General features: G+C 54.7%; 1 protein-coding gene across 3 annotated transcripts; it reads right to left on the bottom strand.

Annotated features, from left to right (window-relative positions):
* Positions 1-7596: 7596 nt before the first annotated feature.
* On the bottom strand, positions 7597-16663 carry LOC111144040 (coiled-coil domain containing 124). Of its 3 annotated transcripts, none has more exons than XM_022498113.1 (5): positions 16631-16663; positions 12349-12518; positions 8760-8949; positions 8141-8255; positions 7597-8047 (listed from the first exon to the last, which is right to left on the bottom strand). In XM_022498113.1, exons 2-5 carry the CDS (start codon positions 12505-12507, stop codon positions 7840-7842), a joined length of 672 nt encoding a protein of 223 aa, XP_022353821.1. In that variant the 5' UTR covers positions 12508-12518; positions 16631-16663; the 3' UTR covers positions 7597-7839. The 3 variants fall into 3 exon arrangements, with proteins under 3 accessions (XP_022353821.1, XP_022353823.1, XP_022353822.1); XM_022498115.1 differs by having other exon boundaries at positions 12349-12621; positions 16631-16658; XM_022498114.1 differs by lacking the exon at positions 16631-16663 and adding an exon at positions 16333-16502.
* Between the last annotated feature and the right edge of the window lie 4692 nt (positions 16664-21355).

Genomic DNA, 21355 nt, shown 5'->3' with positions numbered 1-21355 from the left:
GACACAGAAGAGCCCTGTAGCGGAGAGGGGTGAGGGAGCTCGACCCCAGAAAGGGACTGAAGGGGTAACAGTCTGAAGTGGACGTCCCAGTTGCCCTTCCTCTTGCTGGAGGTCTGGAGTGGGGCCACTGGCCCCCTGGACAGCTCAGGGGCTGCCTATTCCAGTCAGAGGGGCCCTGGATCTGACTCTTGTCCTGGGAGAACAGGGTGATTGCCCAAGGTCACGCAGTGGGTCAGTGTGTCAGAGTGGAGATGACTCTATGAGTTCTGGAAGTACCCCTTGACCCCCTCCCCATCTTCCCTTCATCAGCCAGACTACCTTGGAGCTCTACGGCAGCCTAAGGAGGCTGAAGGAAAAGGGTCTAGGAGGGACAAGATGCCTGGGAACCTGGAGGGAGCCAGGTGAGGGTCTTATCCACTGAGTTCTGTCCAGGGCTCCCGCAGGGTGGAGAGACTTGGGGAGAGTGTGGAACTCCCCCCTCCCTATTTCCAGACAGGGTCCTCGAGCCCCACCCTGACTGTTAAGCGCAGGGAGCAGAAGACCCTAGAACTGATACCACCAGGTGAGTTCTGGGGTTAGTGAGTCCACCACAAACACAACTCTGCCTCTGCCCAGCTATGACCTTGGGTAAATGCTAACCCTCTCTGGCCTCAGCCCCTATCCCAATCAGTGGTGTAGGGGTGGGGGGTGGACTTTAGGGGAGAGCAGAGCAAGAGCTCCCACGCACAGTAGGCTGGCAGGCGGGGGGGAGGAGGGGGTTTCCCCTCCACTCTGCAGTGGGCCGGCCGGGGGAATCCCCACCACACTCAGTGGGAGGTGGAAAGGACTGAGGGGCAGGGAAGGGGAAGAGAGCAATCGAGCTGGTCCTCCCCCCCCATTACCCCTCCCCCCTGCAAGCGCCAGAGGGTCCCCTTGTCTCCACCTTCACCTTTGTGGGAGGACGTCTCCGCATTTCAAATTTCCCGAGCGGTAGCCCCCTCCTCATAGGGGTATGCGGTGGTGGTGGGGGTGCGTCTGGAGTGACTCGGGGCTTGGAGTTGGGCGGAGGAGGGGGGGGTCATGTGGGATGGAAGGGGTTTCCCTCCCTCCCACATCTCCCCCTTTGAATTCCCGAAGTCGGGGCAAACCCTGACCGAAACGCCCACCAAGGAGAAGGGGAGAGCCGCTGGGACCCCCGCCCTGTAAACCGCCTCCCGCCCCAATGCCCCACTGCTGCCTACTCACCGGCCAGAGACGGCCGCCGCCGCCGGAGCCCCAGCCGCCTGGTCCGAGCGCGAAGACAAGTGCACGGCCGGGCAAGGGCGTGTGAGCCGGGAGGGAGGGTGTGCGCGCGCCGCCGCAGAGCTGACCCCCTCCCCGCCGACCTGGGCCCCGCCCCGCCTCCTGGGGAGGGGCGCCTACCGGGGGAGCGAGAGAGGCGGACTGCGGCGGCCACCGGGCGACCCCCTCTCCACGACGCTTCTCCAGAAAGGGTGGGGAGGGAATCCCCTCCCCGCAGGGGTGTAACAGCCAATCCCAAAGAACGCTCAAAGAGCTGGGAGGACCCTCTGCCGCTCCGGGCCCACGACGTTCAGGTTACAGATGGGGAAACTGAGACCCAGAGATGGGGAGCCCCTGGCCAGGACCCAGCCCCCTAGCATCATAGAAATGCGGCTGCCCGCCTCTCTGTGGGGGTCGCTCTCCGGCGTCTGGGGAAGGAATGAAGCCAGAGAGAGAAAGGAAAGCAATTAAGCCCCCAAGCTTGGGCGGGCTCTGGGGCCTGGGAGGTCCAGGGGGAACCCGGAGTCTTCAGGCAGCTGGTGACGTTGCTGGGGCTAGAAGGTCCCGCGGAGGAAGGGGTACCCGGGTGGCCACAAAACAAACCACAGAAAACTTCTCTAATGTCATTGTGGGGCTGTGACGTCCCCCCTCTCTCTGCGCGATTCAGGGACCCTGCTGAACGTGAACAGCAGGGGCCTGGGCAGCGAGACTGTGAAGGTCACTCTGCCAAATTATAAGAATGCGGCTCCCGGGGTTTGGGTCACTAGGGGTGACGGAAGGGGCGCTGCGCAGGACTCAGCACCCCCTGCGACCTTGGCCCAGCTCAGGCCCCTCTCTGAGCCGATTTCTTTCCTGCGACTGGACAGCATCCACTTCTGGGGTCCCTCCAGCTCTCAGAGGTCTTTGGGGCTGCCCGCTACATTTTGCTGTTCTCCTCCAGCTCCCCCACAGGAGGAGTGGTGCCCTCCGAGACCACCAAGTTCCCCCTCGCCGCCCCCTGCCCCCCGCAGCCCCACCCACCCAGTCTCTGAACCCCCACCCACCTTCTGCCTCGGCCTGGGTTGAGGGGGTTTCCTCTGGGAGCCAGAAGGCTTCCACGAGCCTCCATCCTTTTTTTGTTGTTGTTGTTGTTTTCCCCCTTTTCTTCCATTCATTCTAAAAATAGCCCTCCCTCTCCAACCCTTCCCTTCCCCCCCACCCCCCCACGCCGCCGGGAGCGTCTCCTGAAAGGTAATGCCTTCCCCGGGTGGGGTCCCGGAGGCCGGGATTCCGCGGCGCGGGCGGGGCTGGAGGATGCGGACCGCGGGGAACCGGGTGGGGGGCCATTGGGAGCGAATCCCCCTCCTTCCCATTGTGTGTGAGATGCTCTCAGAAGGAGCCGCCAGCGTGACCGTGACCGTGTGTGGAGGGAAAGAGAACAAAGGGGCGGGGGACCGCTAGGGTATGCATTGTGGAGGCAGAGAAAGGGAAGGGTGGGGGAACCGCGAACCGCGGGTACACAACTGGAAGAGGGGTCTCACCCAGAACCTCTGTGGGGATAACTCTCCACCCCTGGGTGGAGTCTGAAGTCCCTACCTTGGTAGGACACAGGGAGGGAGATTAAAGAACCAGCAGTAACAGGGTGGCTTCATGGAGGGAGGACCAGTCCCCCTCCCTTGAACCCAGACAACTGCCCTGTGGCACCCCCAGAATGCCCCACCCAGTCCTGCTGCTGCTCTTGTCCACTGTCTCCCGGGTCCTTTCTCCATGACGCAGCTACAGAATTCTGTCCTCAGCTACGTGACTGAATCATGTCCCTGTCCACATAACTAGCACCCTCCTCCTTGAACCTAAAGACCTATTCTCCCCCTCCAAGTCCTGAGTGGCCTGGCTCCCATTCCCTTTTGACCCAAGACTAGGGCTATTTCCCTTGATCACCTACCTCACTCTGGCCATACTCAGCCTCTGTCTTAATGTGTCCAGCCTCAGGGCCTTTGCATCTGCTGTTCCTCCTCCCAGGATCACCCTTCCTTCACCCACTGCTGTCTTTCAGAGCCTGGTCTGAGGTCACCTCCTGCTCTAGTCACACCCCTCTAGTTTACCATCTTCAATTCCTGGTGTGCTCTGTTACTTCCTCACCTTCTGCCTCCCCCAGGGAATGTACCCCCCACCCGGGCGCAACTCAGGCCTGGCTGATGAGAGGAGGGGCCAACTCTTACCCAGCTCCAAACAGACAGATGGCACCACTGCCCCGCTAACCACCCTGGAAAGCACCCCCTAGGACAAGGCACAAAAGATCCAGCCCCTGCTTCTGCAGGGGCGTCACCTTCCAGTGAAACTGAAAACACAGACACCCAGATGTTGCTTCCCCCCCACCCCCGGGGGATGGCTTAGCCTGTTTCCAGAGTAACATGCCATGAGAAAAATGGCCCGCAGGGACCGAGTTCTGGGCCTGTTGAGCAGAAGCCAGTACGGAGGAGTGTCTGTTCAAATGGCAAATAGATGGCAAATCCGTATGAAGAACAAAGATGAGAACTGCCGGGAGGGGGAGACACTGGGGGCAGCCCTGGGCATGGGCTCTGGGGAGGGGAGTGACCTTTCCTTTGTTATATTAGCTTTTCCATCATGTTTTCTTATACTTTTTGAAATGAAAGGGGAGGATAAAAGGAAAATCGCTTTGTTGGAGGGTAGAAAGCTCCGAGAGGGTATATGCCCCCATGCGACAGAAAACACAGCTGTGTTGAGAAATCAAATACCCACCCCCCAATACTTGCCTCCATAAATTTACCCTGAAATGTTTGAGCACCTACTATAAATTTAAATGCCCAGCGGTGGAGAGTGAGTTAGGAGGGGGTGGGGATTCCTGGCTCCTGAGAGTAAAGCCACGGGGTTCTGGGAAAAGGTGAGGCTGGGATGAGCAAGAACCTGTGGCCTCAGCAGGGCCAGGCCCACAGCCAAGGGTTTAAGGGACTTGTGGGGGGTGAGTGCCTTTTCTTTGCACATTTCACTGCCAGGCCAGGACCTGACCTCAGGCTGGTGTTCAACGCCAGAAGGGTAGGAGATGGCAGGGAAAGTGGGGGGACTCAGCATGCAGAGATATGGGGAGCCAGGGAGGGAAGAGACAAAGGCATCCAAGAGCTTTCAGAAAGCCTCAAAGGACAGGCAGGGGAGTGGGGTAGAAAGGGGGTGCCCAATCAATATTAGGTCTGCCAAATAAAATACAGGGCACGGAATGGGACATACTTATAAAGATAAAAATTTTTCTTTTTTAAAAAAAAAAAATTCGTTGTTTACCTGAAAGTCAAGTTTAACTGGGAAACCTGTAGTTTTCTTTTCTAAATCTGGAAACCCTAGGCCCAGATCTTCTGCCCAAGCGAAACTGGGGTCCGCTAGGGGGGAGAGGAGGAGGAGCCCTATTGGCGTCCGTCCTCTCCCCTCCCATCTCCTCCAGACCCCCCACGTGTTCCCTTCTTAGGCTTTTCTTTGTCCCCCTCACGTTGTCCACGTCCCTTAACTGCTGAAGTTTCCCCCCTCCCCTCCTCTCTTCCTTTGTTGTCCCCCTCCTCCCACACACTCCCACATTACCCCATCCGCCCACTCCTCCTCCTCAGACACTCCTCTCCCCATCTTCCACAGCCCTTCGCCTTTTCCCCACCTTCTCTGGTACCCACCCCTCCTCCCCGTCCCTTCACCATCCTCCCCTCCTCCAAAGCCCCTCTCTCCGCAGTAACCTCCTCCCCAGACACCCACCCTCTCCTCTGCGAACCGCCTCCCCTCCCCACCGCAGGTCCCCGGGGCGCACGAGGGGGAACCCCGGCCACTGGCACCGAGCTCCACGCAGGCGCAGAGTCGCCCGGCTTCCCTGAGGCCGCCGCCCCCCTCGCTGCGGCCCGCGCGCCCCGTTGCCAAGGCGACGGCGAGGGCCGGAGCGGGAACCTCCGGAAGACCCTGCTCGCTCTCCCTCCCGCGCCACCTCCTCAGCAAACCCCACTCTGGTTTGAGCCGGTTTCCCCACCCCGCCCCCAGTGCGCACTGCGGCGTGTGAGGATTCCCTTGCCCACAGGGCGGGGGTCGGGCAGCGATCGACGCATGCGCCCCCGGCGAGGCTTTCCCTCCCCGCCACGCGCTCGACGGGAAAGCCCTAGCGCGTGAAGCGAGCACCCCCGCGCAGGCGCAGTGTGCGCCCGGCGTCCCCATGGCCCCGCCTGGTCGTGCGGGCAATGCGCGCGGGGAGGGCTTGGAGAGCACGGAACTCCCGTCTCACGCCCCCTCCCGCGCACTGCAGCGGAGCCGGGGATTCCCTGCTGCCCGCGCGCAAGCGCGGGCCTGGGATTCCGCGGGGGCGGGGCCGGAGAAAGAAGGGGCTTTTCCGTGAAAGGGAACAAAGGTTCTCACCGTAGTGCTTTTGTCAGAGGACCTAAGGCGGTCCTCTCAGCTCCTGTCCTGAGTTTTACCTCCTCTCTGGTCCACTGGCCGTCCCTCTGCAGTTCCCCAGGTGAGCTTGCCACACGCAGCTCTGATACCCTTCCTACATTGCTCACACACGCGCCGTGGCTCCCCATCGCCCTGAGGTGAATTCCCATCCCTCAGCCTGGCAGGCCGGGCCAAGGCCCTGCACGCTCAGCTGACACCTTCCTTCCGGTTAATCACTGTTACTCGCGAGTCCTCCCTAATTCCCCGCCACAAAGACCTCAACGTGGCCATGCAGGAGGCTCCTTTGCCAAGCCTTCCTTCAGGAAATGGCTTTCCCAGGCACCGTCTCATTGATTCTCCAGATAGCCTAGGGTTAGATACTGTTTTAGTTCCATTTTATATAAGAGGAAACTGAGACTTAGACCCATTAAGGCCCTGGCCTAAGACCCCAAAAGTAGAAGGAAGAAGCCTCTATTTGTGGGGAAACTTCTGGGCTCAACCCCCAATCCAGATTCCCCTGCCGCCCCTGATGGCTCTCTCGCAGCCCTGGGTGCTTTCTTGGGTATGTGACACAGGCAGGTGATTTAGTTTTCCCATCTGTAATGGGGATAAATCGCTCATGGGGCTGTCCCCAGGGTTCAGTGAAACATTACCATGTACTAAACCAGGGCTCAGCATCCAGGGGATGGTTCCCACAGCTGGTCTAATCCCTGTTAAGTGGTCACCTTCCCCCTCTTGAACCCCCTCCCACCATGTTTCTTGGTGGCCTTCTGCCTCACTTCCCTAATCCCCACAGGGTCTTCTGGGTTACTTCCTGGATTCCTCACATGCCATCTGGTCATTCTTAGAGTTGGCTCCAGGATTTCCACACTAAGCCAGTGCTCCATATATGTTGGTTAGTTTTATGCCAGCTACCATCGTTTCAGGCACCTTCCATTCTGCATTTTAGCTGAACCCAATTATTAATGGCACCCCTCCCTTGAATAGGAGAGTTGTGACATCCAGGCCTTTGTACGGGTGGTTCCTTCAGCCCTTCTGTCCCTGTATGTGTAGAGAATTCCTGCGCATCCTTCAGGGCCCTCCCCCATGAAACTGTCATGGCCCCCTCTGGCCCAGCCCTGACACCACACAACTCGGGGGGAATGGGGACCAGAGGCCACATGGAAAGCCCTGTGGGTGCAGGGAGCGTATTGCTTGGGTGGAAGCCATAGCAGTGACCTGGTAAATACTTAGATCCTCCCTAACATGTGTGGGCCCATCTGGCTGCTGCCCTCCCTTTCTTCAAACTGTCCAAGGCCAACTGAGTTCTAGGAACCCAGAACCAGGTGCAGATCTCACCCAGCCCTTCCCAAAGCATGTGGCCTCTGATGGGACACTTATTCCTACCCAGATCCACCTGCATGCTCCAGCTTCCGGGCTTTTGCCTGCCTATACGATGGAATCTGACTCATCTCCCACTCAGGCCTGCTCTGGAGATATCCTCCACTGGGAAGCCTGCCCAGGACTTGACCCAGATGCCTCCCACATCGGACTAACACCACAGCAGCCAGCATTTCCTGACCCCCAAGCACAGTATGTGTGTGACCTGGACTGCTGACTTTGAACCAGAATCTCAGGATGCTAACTATATCATCTCTAGGATGCCTCTGGTCCTGTCCTGAAGTGCTCTGTGACCCAGAGCCAGCGTCTCAACCTCTCTGAGCAGTCCTCCTGCAGCAGCCCAGCCATGGCTTCCGGGGGTGGTGGTACAGGTCCCTCCATGGACAAGTGGCCCAGTCAGGTGGGAATGCATAAGAGCCAGGCCCAGGTGACAGTGGGCTTGCTGCGACAGGAGGGCATTTGGGGGCCCTGATCTTCTCTGGCTGTGACCCCTGCACTCCCTGGCATTCCAGCCCTCCTCTCCCCACCACCAACCTGCCGTCCACAGAGACTCCTAGAGCGCACTCTGCCTCACCGACTGCCTTTATTGGGCATCATTCCCAGGGCTCTGCGGGCGCAGGAAGGGGGTGGCGGGCATCACTCGAAGCGGGGACTCTCCAGCGGGAGGCATGACCTATGATGCCACGTAGCCCCCAGGACACTCGCCTCAGCCCCGGACCTCTCTGTAACCCACGCAGCTGACCCAGCAGGAGGGCGTGTGATATCACGACCCTGACCGCCTGTGGGGCGGGTCCCCCAGTTCTGGGCTCACTTGGGGGCATTGAAGGTTACGGCCCGCTGGTTCATGGGGTTGTCTGGCGACCGCAGCCACTCCTTCTTGAGCAGCTGCTTCAGCTGCGACAGCCGCATGTTGGGGTTTTCTTGTTTGAGCCGCGGCAGCTGTGCCTCCTCGAAGGCAGTGAAGGCCGCCCGCATGCGGCGCTCTGGGTGCCGGTCCGCAGCCTCTTCTGCCACGCTAGGAGTGGACAAGGGCGTTAAGGGACGGGCCTATGGGGGCGGCCCCGCCCCGACGCGTAGCCCCGCCCTGTGCCCAAGCCCCGCCCATTACCTGAGTACGGCAATGGCATCCTCAATGGTGCGTGCTTCCACGCTGCCCTCCTCCAGCACGCGGCGGTTCACATTCTCCTCCAGCGGCACCTCCAAGTGGCTCTTGGCTTTCTCGACTGAGGGTGGGAGGCAGCCAAGTGACAGAGACATACACAGAGACAGAGAGAGATAAGCAGGGATGCAAGATTCCAGAGAGATGACAGAAACACAGTGGGGGAAGAGAGGGGAGAGGAGAGGAGGCTGGCGGGCACAGAAGGATGGAGGAGCCCTCTGGCCCTCCCTGCCCCCTGCCCAGGGCACGCTGTCCTCTTACCTAGCCTGAAGCTGGGCACACAAGAGGTGCCCGACTCACGGCTGGTGTTTCCTCAGCCTCAAGGCACCTCATTAATGCCCTGAGGACCCCCTGGGGCACAAGCCAGCTCAGGTGCAAAGCAAGCAAATGCAGCCTGTGCGTGCCCATGCTCCCCGTGCTCAAAGCCAGACCCGCCAGGCCGCTGCCCACCCATGCTTCACTACAGCCCAGGCAGCTTCTCTGGGGCTGAGGAAGGGGCGCTAGACTCAGCCAGGGGCAGCCCCGCAGCCTGTCCTTTACTGGGTAAAAAGGCAGCTCCAGAGCCCACCTGGGTCCGGGGCTTCTTTGTGCTGGTGGTCTCGGCGGAGTGTCTCCTCGATCTGGGCCCGGGTGACCTTGCTGGGCGCAGACGCACGGGGGGCCTTGCCGCCCTTGAGCTTAGAGTCCTCCTCCTCCAGCAGGCGCTGTGTCTCCTTCTTGCGCTCAAGCTGCTCCAGGCGACGCTTCTCCTTCTCCTCCTGGGGGGGGGGGGGTATCAGGAGTCGACCCCCCCACTGGCACAGGTGGACCGAGGCCCTGCTATGTGCTAGACACTGTGTGCTATGCACGGGGGACACAGCTGGGGCCCCACGGGACTACCTGAGGGCTCCCAGCCTACGTGACTCTGGGAACAACAGGGAACCCTGGCCACGGCAGGTGGGTGGGTGGTTCTTGAAGGAAAAGTGACACCTGGGCCGGAGGAGGAGCCAGCAAGGAGCTAACTGGAGGACAGGAGCGTCCTTGGCTGTGGGAATGCAGGTGCAAAGGCCATGAAGCAGGAACCTCCTAGAGGGTGTTGTGGCTGGAGCAGGGAGGGGAAATGTGGGAGGAGGAGAGGTGGGGAGGCGACAGGAGCCAGGGAGGGTCTGAACACACTTGTTGGCTGGAGCAGGGGGTTCTGCCCTTAGGACAGTGTCCCCAGCCCAGTGTCACAAGGGACTGGTTCCACCTTTGCTCCCCAGGGAGACCTTGATGCCATCTGGCCTACAGGACTTGCCCTTGGCTGCTGCCCCTCAACTACTCTAGGGGCAGAGCCATGTTCTGGTTCATTTATAATGCAGGGCAGCCATAGGCTTGGAACATTCTGCCACCTCCCACTTGCACCCCCACAGGGCCCTGCAGCCTACATACCCACTTGCCTATCCTCTGCCTGCAACTCTGCCACCTGATTTCCATGCCTTGAGGATGGTCCCCACTCCTTCAGCGCCCTCTGTGACACTCCTATAGTCGGACTAAGTGTCCCAGAAGATGACTCCATATGCCTGAGGATACCCCCTGGGCCTCTGACCTCTACCCTGCCTATCCAGTAGGAAAGTGGGGGAGAGGTTAAAGGTTAGGTGCTCCCTTGGGGCTGCCTGGGTGGTTCGGTCGATTAAGCATCTGCCTTTGGTTCTGGTCATGATCCCAGGATCCTAGGTTCAAGCCCCACATCAGGCTCCCTGCTCAGCAGGGAGCCTGCTTCTCCCTCTGCTGCTGCTCCCCTGCTTCTGCTCTCTGTCAAATAAAGAAATAATCTTTAAAAAAAAGGTGGGAGGCTCTCACACCTGTGTCCAGCCCTCTCAGGCCAGGCCAGTGTGCTTTGATCCTCAGTTTAACCATCAATCAGAGATAATGTCCTCCCAAGGCCCCTGACCCCAGCATGGTGCTCATACAGCCCGTGTTCATTCAGTCCTGCCTTGACCTTGGCACTGGCTGCTCTGCCTCCCAGCGCACCATTGTAGCCTCCTTCCCTGCTTCCTCTGGCTCCTCCTGAGTTCCTGGCTCTCTATTGGGCCCTTCCACCCCATGGCTTTTTCCTGTGTCCCACAAATTCCTGTTTCTCATCTTCTATGTGGTTTGTCCTGGAGGCAGTCCCTGGTCCGGGTTTTGAACAGCTGCCTTCTGACAGGCGCAGAACCCAGTAGGTGCTTAGTAAAAGTACGCTGAATGAATGCATGAATTCCCAAAAGGCTCCAATAACTCAGGAAAGACATGTGGCTTGTCGCCATCAGTCTCTAGGGACATGGGACTGAGGAGGGAATCAGAGCATTTGTACTCTGACATTCAGCAAAATTTTTTTAAAAAGTCACTTGCTGTTTTTAAAAAAGAGCAATTAGCAGTTGGCAGTATCTGGTGATGGGAGATGTAAGTCTGCTTCACAAAATATTCCAGAGCCGTAAGGAACAAGTATATGAATAATTGACATGAAGCCCAGAGAGTCAGGTGCTCATCGCCCAGTTGCTTAATATGGAACAAGTGGAGACAAAACGCTGACTTCCAGGAGGTGCGATGAATTACAGCCCCGTCCATGGCTGATGGCTGAGGACCAGGAGAAACATGGCTGTGGGACCCTATTTAGCTCAGGACATGGGCTTCAGGGTAGGATATCCAATGAAAAAGGTCTTTGGTGTCATGTGAGGGGAGGAGGTGTGTTACTTTTTAGTGCTTTAAGTGAGCATGGATTTGCTTTTCTCTTTTAAAGATTTTATTTTTTCCTTTTTGTTTGCTGCTGTTGTTTAAGTTACGTTCAATGTGGGGCTTGAACTCGGGATCCTGAGATCAAGACCTGAACTGAGATCAAGAATCAGAGGCTTTAGGGGCACCTGGGTGGCTCAGTCAGTTGAGCGTCTGCCTTCAGCTCAGGTCATGATCCCAGGATCCTGGGATCGAGCCCCGCATCAGGCTCCCTGCTCAGTGGAGATCCTGCTTCTCCCTCTCCTGCTCCCCCTGCTTGTGCTCTCTCTCTCTGTCAAATAAATAAATTTTACTTGTTTTATATAAATTTTATTTATTTATCAGTTTGAGAGAGAGAGATCATGGGTGCTCGAGCAGGGGGAGGGGCAGAGGGAGAAACAGACTCCCCGCTGCGCAGTGAGCCTGACCTCTCCGGCTTTTCGCTCTGCGTCATGGCTCTTTGGCAGACAATGCTTTTTGTCTTTTGGGTCCTCGACTTTCCTATATTGTCAAAATACTGATAGTAAAAAAGAAAATTTAAAGACCTCCATGGACCCAATGCAGCACAGGGCCTGAGGAGGGAACCAGTGACCAATGTCCAACTAAAAACAAGGCAGGATCCAGTCTCGCACAGGAAGGTGATAGGGAAAATTCACAAAAGTGCCCAGGTGCACCAGGAATTGGGCAAGCAGGGATGGCATGTCACCCCCGCTATTTTCTACCACTGTTAACAATCTGGACAAGAAGCTCTGACCAGCTCAGGGGAACAGGCAGCACAGCTATAAATGGGTCTCTGGCGCCACCTACTGGACCCAGCAAATCAGTACCAGCCCTGATCCACAACCCAGACACCAATTAGGTACCCATCAGAGGGCAGACAGCCACGCCTGCACTCTTCTGTGTTTTTACACACACCTGGAAGAGCTGGCGAGCCCTGGGGCCAGTAGGGTGGATCCAGGGGACCTATTACAGCAGTTCTTGGCACAGCTGACGTGGGGCTGGCTCATCATTTACTATGGGGCTGTCCAGTATCATGAAGTGTGCTGGGCAGCATGCGTGGCCCCCACCCACCAGATGCCAGTAGCACCTTCCACCCACTGGTTGTGACAATCCAAAATGTCTCCAGATGTGCCAAGTGTCCTCTGAGTGCAGAATCACTCCACAGTGAGAAGTGTCAATCTAGCCCAACCCTGACATTACATGAAGGACAAAGTAAGCCCACACGGGGCGGTGGATGCCTTCCCATTCCCTAAACATGCCAAGTTCTAGCCACCCCAGGGCCTTTGCACGAGCCTCTGCCTCCACCTCCCACCTTGCCCTTGCTCCATGTCCAGTGTCTCCTCACCCTTCAAGCCAAAGCCCCAGGGGCCTCCGGCTACCTTCTACCGCGTTTCCAGGTTGACTGCCCACTTTAGCCTCAGGGCAGGAGCCTGGGAGTGACCCACCTTGCGCTGTTCCTTCCTCATGACGTGTTTGTCCTCATCCTTCCAGTAGGCATCCTCCAGCTCCTTCTGTTTCCTGGCATCAGCTGCTGCCTTGGCCTCAGCCCTCCGTGCCCGGGCCGCTGCCGACTTGGTGTTCTCACCCTGGAACTTCTTGGGCATCCCTCAGCAGGCTGCAGGAGGAGGGCAGGGAACAGTGAGTAGGGGGCATCCACCTTTGGTACCCCCAGACTAACACCTGCAGTCAGGATCCCCTTGGAGCCTTGATGGCCTTGTCTGTAGAACGAGGGCTTCAGATTTCGTGATCTCCTTTTTAAAAAAAAATGTATCAAGGGGCGCCTGGGTGGCTCAGTCGGTTAAGTGACAGCCGTCAGCACAGATCATGATCCCGGAGTCCGGGGACAGAGTCCCATATCCGGCTCCCCGCTCTGCAGGGAGTCAGCTTCTCCCTCTACCCCTCCCCCACTTGTTCTCGCAATCTCTCTCAAATAAATTAAAATCTTTAAAAAATTTATTGAGGTAAAATGCACACAACAAAACCATGAACCCTTTTAAAGTGCACAATTTGGTGGCATTTAGAACATTCACAATGTGCAACCATCACCTCTATCTAGTTCCAGAATATTCCTATCCCCCCAAAAAGGAAACCCCACGCCCACAAGCAGTCACTCTCCCTTCCCCTCGCTTTCTGTCTCTAAGAATTTGCCTCTTTGGGACATTTCATATACATGGAATCATACACTCTTTCACTCAGTGTGATGTTTGCAAGGTTCATCTGTTTTTTAGCACGGGAGAGCTTCATTCCTTTTGATGGCTGAGTAATATTCCACGTATAAACAGACATTTTGTTTATCCATCCAGCACTGATGGGCACCTGGGTTGTTTCCATTTTTTGGCTTTTAGAGTCATGATTCTGGGGCCCCCTGGGGGCCAGTCTGTGTGTGGCCCCTCCGATGTTACCACTTATGAGGCCTCAGTCCCCAGAGCCCTGAGGCCAAGTCCTCCTCACCCGAGTAAGCAGTTGCTGTGAGCAGCTCCCAATGACCCAGCCTAGGCTTGCACAGCTGGCAACATGTGATGACTGGAAAGCTGCTGTCCAGCAGGCCCCTGGTCTGTGTGAGTCCCACGCTGGGTGCTGGGGAAGTGATGCACACAAATGGCAGACACCAACCCTTCGGAAGGACCAACTCCACAGAATGCCTCCAAAGCCTTAAATGTGGGAACTGCCCTTTTTCCCATTCAGAGGTGGGGGAGTCAAGGTACCTGGCCAGGTTGCCTAGCACTGAGTCTAGGGTCTCACCTCCAAAACCTGACTTCCAGGTGAGGAAGGGAAGGCTGTGCGGCCCAGGTACGTGCTTTCAGCTCTCTGGGCCTCAATTTTCCTCATCTGGGAAATGGGCTGATGTCCCTGGTTGTTTGTTCCCCCTGAACATCTCCAGCTCCATCCCCTTAGGGAAACAGGCTCAGCATCCAAGAATGAAGGAGAAAGAACGGGGGGCCTCTCTGACTCAGGACCACCAGGCCACCCCATTCTAGTCTCCTAGCTGTGTGACTTGTGGGGCAGAGGGCTCCCACCTCACAGCCCCACTAGAAACTCTTAACATCAGCTCCCATTTGCACCGTTGTGCACACTGGGCTCAGGGCTTTCTACACAGTGTCTGAGTGAATTCTCCCAATGCTGGTGTGTGGCAGCAGGGCTGAGACCTAAAGGAGGCAGCCCTGTGAGGATGAAGAGATGGGACGTCTGGGCAGAGGGCACAGGATATGCAAAGACCTTGTGGCAGACCCTCAGTCCCAACTCTGTGATCCTAACCACCCCCCATCCCAGGATCCCAGCTTCTGAGACCACTGGGGCCCCCCACTTCACATCAAGGGGTGACCCCTTGGCCAGGTGGCCCATGCGGAGACTGAGGAGAGAGCCCCATGGGGCAGAGCAGGGCAAAGTCGGGGACCTCAGAGGACCCAGAGGACTCAGGGTTGAATCCTGGCTCTGCAATCACAGCCGAAGTGCTCCCTGAGCTGAGACATGAGGTGGATTCCAGTCCCTCCCCAGACAGGATGCATGAGCTGCCACGGGGGTCCACTAGCCTGATCTCGCACTTCCCCCAGGTACTCCTTGGCCCCTAAATCAAGCTTTTATTACTGAATGTCTACAGTATAGCTGACAGAACACTCCCACCCTGGATTCCCCAGGGGAGTGCCAAGAACTGGGAGTCACTGTCTAAGTTACAGATTATGGAAACTCCCCACCCTACTCTCCCCCCACCTTCCACTCACTCTGAGTGGCAGCCACACCAGCCTCCCTGCCATTTTTCAAACATCCCAAGCAGGTTCTCGCTTCAGGGCCTTTGCACTTCCTCTGCCTGCCACCTGGCTGCTCCTCACTCCTCTTTTTACCCAGGTTTTAACTCCTATTTAAATTTCAGGGCCTAGCTCAGGTGTTGCTGCCTCCAGGAAGCCCTCCCTGAGACACCCTCTCTTAGACCACAAACTTCTCTCTGAGGCACTTGTTTGGCTTGCTGTTTTATGTTCATTTATGTGATTATTTGATAAATGGCCATCTTTCTCAGCAGGCTGGGAGCTCTGTGAGGGCAAGGACTACCGTGGTCACTACTGCGTCCCCAGTGCCCTATACAGCAGGAGCTCAATGAATGTTCTGAGCAAATGAACGAATAAGCGTCTACTTCCAGAGCTCCCTCAGTATTTACTTCACACCTGGGTTGTGTCCAAGCTCAGCTCCTCCCTGTTCTTCCCACTCACCTCCCTCTCCAGCCTCTGAGCCTTTGCTCCTGTTGTTCCCTCGCCTGATACACCCTGCCCCATTCCCTCCTCCTATGAAAATCCCGCTCACTCACAGGGATTCGGCCCCAGCGTCCTCTCCTCTCACGGCCCACTGCTTAAGAACCTCAACTTCATCCCAAAGCCTGACAGGACAATTTTGATCCTCTCTTCAGACTGGGACGAGATGTTGGTGTTCCCTCAATATTAATATGTTGAAGCCCTAACCCTCAGTGCAACTGTCTTTGGAGACAGGGCCAATGAGGAGGTGACAGAGATGAAGTGAAGTCATAAGGGCGGGGCCCTAATGGAATGGGGCTGGTGTTCCTCTAAGAGCAAAAGACACCAGAGCTTGCTCTCTTCCAAGTCAGGAAGACTGCCTGCACCAGGAACCAAACTGGCCGGCACTCTGATTCCTAGCCTCCAGAACCGTGAGCAAATAAATTTCTGTTGTTTAAGTCACCCACTCTGTGGTATTTTTTTTTTTTTTTTAATAGCAGCCTGAGCTGACTAATACAGACAGGCTTTCTCCTCTGTGTGGTGGTAAATACTTGCTCACACACACTTTTGTCAGTCAGTAAACATGCACTGAGCACCTAGTATGTGTGGGACGCTGGGGGAAAGAGGCAGGACCGACGTGACTGCCAGGCTGGCTGGGAGATAGACGATAAGGGTGACAATTTGCCAACAGAACCGTGATGGGGACTTGCAGAGCGCTGGGGAAGCCCAGAGGGGGTTTCTGACCCAGCCTGGGGGCTAAGGGGGTGTCAAAGGGCTTCCTGAAGGAGGTATCTAAGAAAAGACCTGAAAGTGTGAGGAGCTCGGAGCCCCCAGAAGTGTGGGGGAGGCAGGCTGGGAGGAGAGGATCTGTATTCCACGGTGATGAGAAGATACGGAAGGCGTTTGAACCCTGAAGCGCAGATCCGCGCTAAGAGCCCTCGGGTTGGTTGAGGAGGTGAACTGGAGGAGTGAGATATGTAGGGAGCTTTGGCAGGAATCCGGGGAGTGCCTCTGGATGGTGGTGGGGGGGTGCATTTAGGAGGGAATCAAGACCCAAGTTGATTGGATGTCAAAGTAAAAGAGAGAACAGAAGATGGAAGTTCAACAGTCTCTTCCCAGAAGCCCTTCTGCTACCCCTTCTGAGCTCTCCCTGCCCGTCGTCCCTATCCCCGGCCCTGACCCCACTGCAAGAGGCTGGGGCGTCCGTACCCAGCTCTGTTACCCCCAAGCCTGGAAAGTGCTCAGAGGCAGGACCGGAGCTGGCTGGCCGCGAACAGGACGCAATTCCTCCGGGTCTCAGTCGCCCGCTCTGGAAAATGGGTACAGCCACCCGCGAGAGCCCTCTAGACTGGGCACCGAAAGTGCCCCGGTCTGTGAGCACCCCGCCTCCAGCCCTCCGGGGTGGGGGGTGCTCTCAGGCCTAGCCGCCCCGCCGCCGCCCGCCCCGCGCCGCGTTGCACCCCGCCCCCCCGGACCCCGGCTCCGCCCGCGCCGCGGCCGCTCCTACCTCCTTCCCCCAGCGCCGGCCCGGTCGCGAATCCGTGACGCCACCGCGGGGCTTGCGCGCCGAACTCCCGGAGGCGCGCTCTGATTACGTCCCGGCGCCTGTCGCCCTCTTGGTAAGGGAAATCCTGCTCTGGCCTCCAACCCAAGCCGAGGTTATCAGCCATTCCTTTTCCTCTTAGAGAACAGGATATTTTATAAGCCCCTCCCTTTCTCTCGCTTCAGATGTTGGCGAACTATGAGGAGAGGGTAAAAACTTCAGTCGAGAATATCTCCCTTACCAAGATGGCCATTGCCCGGATGAAATATGGCCGCTTCCACTTCACACGTGGTCTGGCAGAGTCAGGCAGGAGCTGCCCGGCCACCAGGGTGCGCCAGAGCCCGCGGTCCACACGTGGTCCCTAGACCCGCCAAGCTCAGAGGAATCCTCCTCAGTCTTTACTGTCGCTTTGCGCTTTGAAGGCGCTCTTCTAGTCCCCTCTCTGCTTCTCACCTGCGAAGCTGGGGAGGGCGGGGACAGGACAAAAGGGCAGAGAAATTAACACACTCCACCCCGTTCAGGTGGGGAAACGGGCAAAGGGAGACCGGCAACTGAGTTTAGCGAAAATGTAACCAACCGCAAGCAGCTCAGATTCCTAGCCAGTCCCTCCTGAGTTGCTGCACTCACCCACTCCCTCAAAACACATCTTGCTTATTTTACCCGACAATTAGCTTGGGGTTTTGGGGGTGGGGGGCAAATTGTCGGAGGCATCTATTCTTCAGTTTCTAAGTTTACTGAGTAGGCTTAGTGTCCTCATCTGTAAAAATGTTAGTACAGATGTAGGAAACAGAGGCAGAAGAAAAATTATTAAATTTCTTTACCCACTGACAAGCCCTTAAAACACTCAAGAGTTACTCTCCTCTAGGGACTCAACTACCCCCAACCAGGATCCTGTAAGTCTACTCTAATGATTCCTTTGGAAACTTTATCTCTAAACCTCCAAGATAATGTTGACAATCATTCCCAAGCATATGGCCCACTGATAGATATCTAAAGGGCTCATGAAAAGGTTTTATTACTGGTAATGAATAACCTTTTCCCCCAGACAGTAGCTAGCCCCTCAAGGTCCTAGAAACCTTGCTTCCAAAATTTTTAGAGACTTACATCATCCCTAATCCCCTCCCCAATTTACAAGTATATAATAGACCACTCCTCACATCCCTGGGGCAGCAGCTCTTCCTGCCCATGGGTCCTGTCCCCATGCTTTAATAAACCACCATTTTGCACCAAAGATGTCTCAAGAATTCTTTCTTGGTCATTGGCTCCAGACCTCACCCCACTGAACCTCACCTATGTTCTAGAACTTCACCATTTGGCGCCCAAACGTGGGGCTGTGAGTCTTTACATTTGGTCTCTGAGCTTCGGTGCAAAATTGGTGAGTACTTCTCTCTACTTCCTTTAGTCTCATTTCAGGGGCTTTTCAAGGAGTATGATCTTACTGGAACACTTGCATGTCGATTGCTCAGGCTGTAATCCTCTAGCCCGTGGCTACTCTATGGGGAGGAGAACGTCTGCCTTTTGGCTGGAAGTCAGTACCCTGGCCGGAATGGTAATAAGACCCAGAAACTTGATGCCCTCTCTGTATTCCTGTTCTTATATAAAGTTGTCTGTCTTGGGCACAGGACAGCCACCTGAGTCACGAGGATGGTTGCCAATCTTAAGACTTCTGTGTGAGTTTTCCTCCTGACTGGTCTAATGTGATCCCCTCCACATCCCTGGTCTAGCCACTTCTGGCCACGGGATCTCCATTGGGAGCCGGCCAAAACCAGTACCAGATTGAATTAAAATGCAACCAGGAACCGTTTCCTAGGGAAGTTGGCTGTAAGGACCACATGTGTTGGAATGTCGCATAGACCATGATGGATTTCAGTCTTTACTGTTTCTTGTCAGTGTCTTCTATAAAATACTTAAAGCTATGAAATTGGGTAATTTCCCCTTGCCAAAGTTTTCTAGTATTTCCATGGGTTAAAATGGCAAAACAGTATGCAATCTTTAGGACAGACAATGGCATGGCATGGCACAGTGTTTTGGCCCATTCACCAGGCACCCATCAGCAGCCTAGGATGCGATGGGGAAGAGGAGGGACGCCGGCACCCCTCCAGGGCCTTTTACGGCAGGAACGCCTTCTGCAGAAGGCAGGATCGTGATCAATGGCAATGTCTTGAGGGACGCCTCTGGTCGCTTTTGACACACGGGAACCTCTGACATATCCTGCATGGGACACCACCCAGGCATCAGGGGGGATTTGGTAATGGACCTTCTTTACTTTTCTGGGAGCATGGCCTCAGTAGGCTTCTTCAGTTCCCAAGGACTCTACCTTGGGGTGCCTTTTTTTTTTTTTTTTAAGATTTTATTTATTTATTTGACAGAGATCACAAGTAGGCAGAGAGGCAGACAGAGAGGGGTGGGGAGCAGGCTCCCTGCTGAGCAGAGAGCCCGATGCGGGCCTCGATCCCAGGACCCTGGGATCATGACCTGAGCCGAAGGCAGAGGCTTTAACCCACTGAGCCACCCAGGCGCCCCTGTCTCAAAGTTTTAATGGGTAATTGCTGAGATGGCTTTCAAAGTCTTTGGTAACATGAAAGTTTAAAGTTTGGTTGGATAACAAATAAAATTAAATTTGTTGGACATCTAGGTCTTTTCCAAATAGGATAAAGTGCTAAAGCATTGAGTACTAGATGTAGGTTTGTGCTGTTGACTTCTTACTGCAAAGAAACTAAGAATATTTAAATCTGTTGGTAAACATGTGTTTCTAAGAGCACAAAATTCTGCTAAGTGTAACTAAGACTGATGGAAATAAGGGAAACAACTCTGTATGTGGAAAAGTAGAAGATATGTAAGAAACATTTAAGGAATGGAAATGCATCTTGTTGAAGGTTAAAAAAAAAAAAAAGGTAATTTTGTCCTAAATAAGATGGTTGTTTGGAAGGAAATGTCTTGGGACAAAACCTGAATGCAAAGGAAAGTTGTAGAAGGTTTGTGAAGGGAAATCTTCAGAAAAGGAATTTTAGGTATGGTCAGGATGGACTAAGATTAAAGTGAATTTTTAAAAAGACACTGGTATAGAAAGTCTGCTTTCTCTCTGTTCAAAAAGGACAAAGTTTTCTTAGATTAATTGATCTGCTGTTGAGAATAAAATGTAAATGGTTTTCTCTTTGCCTGCCCAGAAAAAACAGTTTCTATGTTTTGTTTTATCAGATTTTTTTTAAGATTTTATTTACCCATTTGACAGAGATCACAAGTAGGCAGAGAGGCAGGCAGAGAGAGAGGAGGAAGCAGGCTCCCCTCAGAGCAAAGAGCCCGAGGTGGGGCTCGATCCCAGGACCCTGGAATCATGACCTGAGCTGAAGGCAGAGGATTTAACCCACTGAGCCACCCAGGCACCCCTCAGGTCTTTTTTTTTTTTAAGATTTTATTCATTTATTTGACACAGAGAGAGAGATCACAAGTTGGCAGAGAGGCAGGCAGAGAGAGAGGGGGAAGCAGGCTCCCCACTGAGCAGAGAGCCCTATGCAGGGCTCGATCCCAAGGTCCTGGGATCATGACCAGAGCGGAAGGCAGAGGCTTAACCCACTGAGTCACCCAGGCGCCCCTGTTTTATCAGATCTTTAACACCCCTAATCCTACTTAGGCATGTGCTTTAAAAGGTTTTAACAAACTTCCCCAAGATTTAAATCTTTTTTTTTTTTAAGATTTTATTTATTTATTTGTCAGAGAGAGAGAGGAAGAGAGCGAGCACAGGCAGACAGAATGGCAGGCAGAGGCAGAGGGAGAAGCAGGTTCCCTGACGAGCAAGGAGCCCGACGTGGGACTCGATCCCAGGACGCTGGGATCATGACCTGAGCCGAAGGCAGCTGCTTAACCAACTGAGCCACCCAGGCATCCCCCCAAGATTTAAATCTTGAACAAAGTCTTGATTCTCTTGTAAAATGAGTTTTATCTTCAAGGAGATTCATATAAAGGACTTTCAGGACAAATACAGGTATTCAATATATTAAACTAAAATGGGTAAGAATTTCCAGAACTAACTAAAGCTGCATTCAAACTAAACCAGAGGGGCGCCTGGGTGGCTCAGTGGGTTAAAGCCTCTGCCTTCAGCTCGGGTCATGATCCCAGGGTCCTGGGATTGAGCCCCACATCGGGCTCTCTGCTCGGCAGGAAGCCTGCTTCCTCCTCTCTCTCTGTCTGCCTCTCTGCCTACTTGTGATCTCTGTCTTTCAAATAAATAAATAAAATCTTAAAAAAAAAAAAAACTAAACCAGAATTATTAGCATGGGACTAAATGAACTAAAAGATTATAGTGTTATGTCTCTCATTTTAGACATTGCTGGTTCTCTAATGTTTGCTCTTCCAGACTAAGAAAACTTTTTCTTAAGATGTCTGGGACTTACAGAGATGTAAAAATATTCATTTGTAGACAAATCAAAGCATTCAACTTTTCTCTCTATCTAAACCCTCTAAAACTCAAAAGGTCTCTGTAAGTATTCTTTCCTCCATGGCAATCAGTCATTTGCATAAGTTCAATAAGAATCTGTTCTCCTTGTAACAGGACACCATTGGAAACATGGGTTATTTTACCAAGGCTTTGACAGGAATGTCAAATTTGAGAGAGATATGCATAGACTCAGATATGACCAGACAGCTTTAAGGAACTAAGGTTGACTTTATGAAACCTGGAGCCATAAAGCC

The sequence above is a fragment of the Enhydra lutris genome, unplaced genomic scaffold, assembly GCF_002288905.1.
Source record: "Enhydra lutris kenyoni isolate GAN:26980312 unplaced genomic scaffold, ASM228890v2 scaffoldscaffold10, whole genome shotgun sequence".
NCBI lineage: Eukaryota > Metazoa > Chordata > Mammalia > Carnivora > Mustelidae > Enhydra > Enhydra lutris.
Note: the sequence above shows the minus strand (reverse complement) of the source record. Positions and strands in the feature narration are given on the sequence as shown.

Bases quoted from the DNA above. Each gene is read 5' to 3' on its own strand.
- LOC111144040 (XM_022498113.1), bottom strand. From the start codon at position 12,507: ATGCCCAAGAAGTTCCAGGGTGAGAACACCAAGTCGGCAGCGGCCCGG. The intron at 8,950-12,348 runs GTGGGTCACTCC...CCCCCCCCCCAG, and splicing joins TGAGGAAGGAACAGCGCAAG to GAGGAGAAGGAGAAGCGTCG. The intron at 8,256-8,759 runs GTGGGCTCTGGA...TCCCACCCTCAG, and splicing joins CAAAGAAGCCCCGGACCCAG to TCGAGAAAGCCAAGAGCCAC.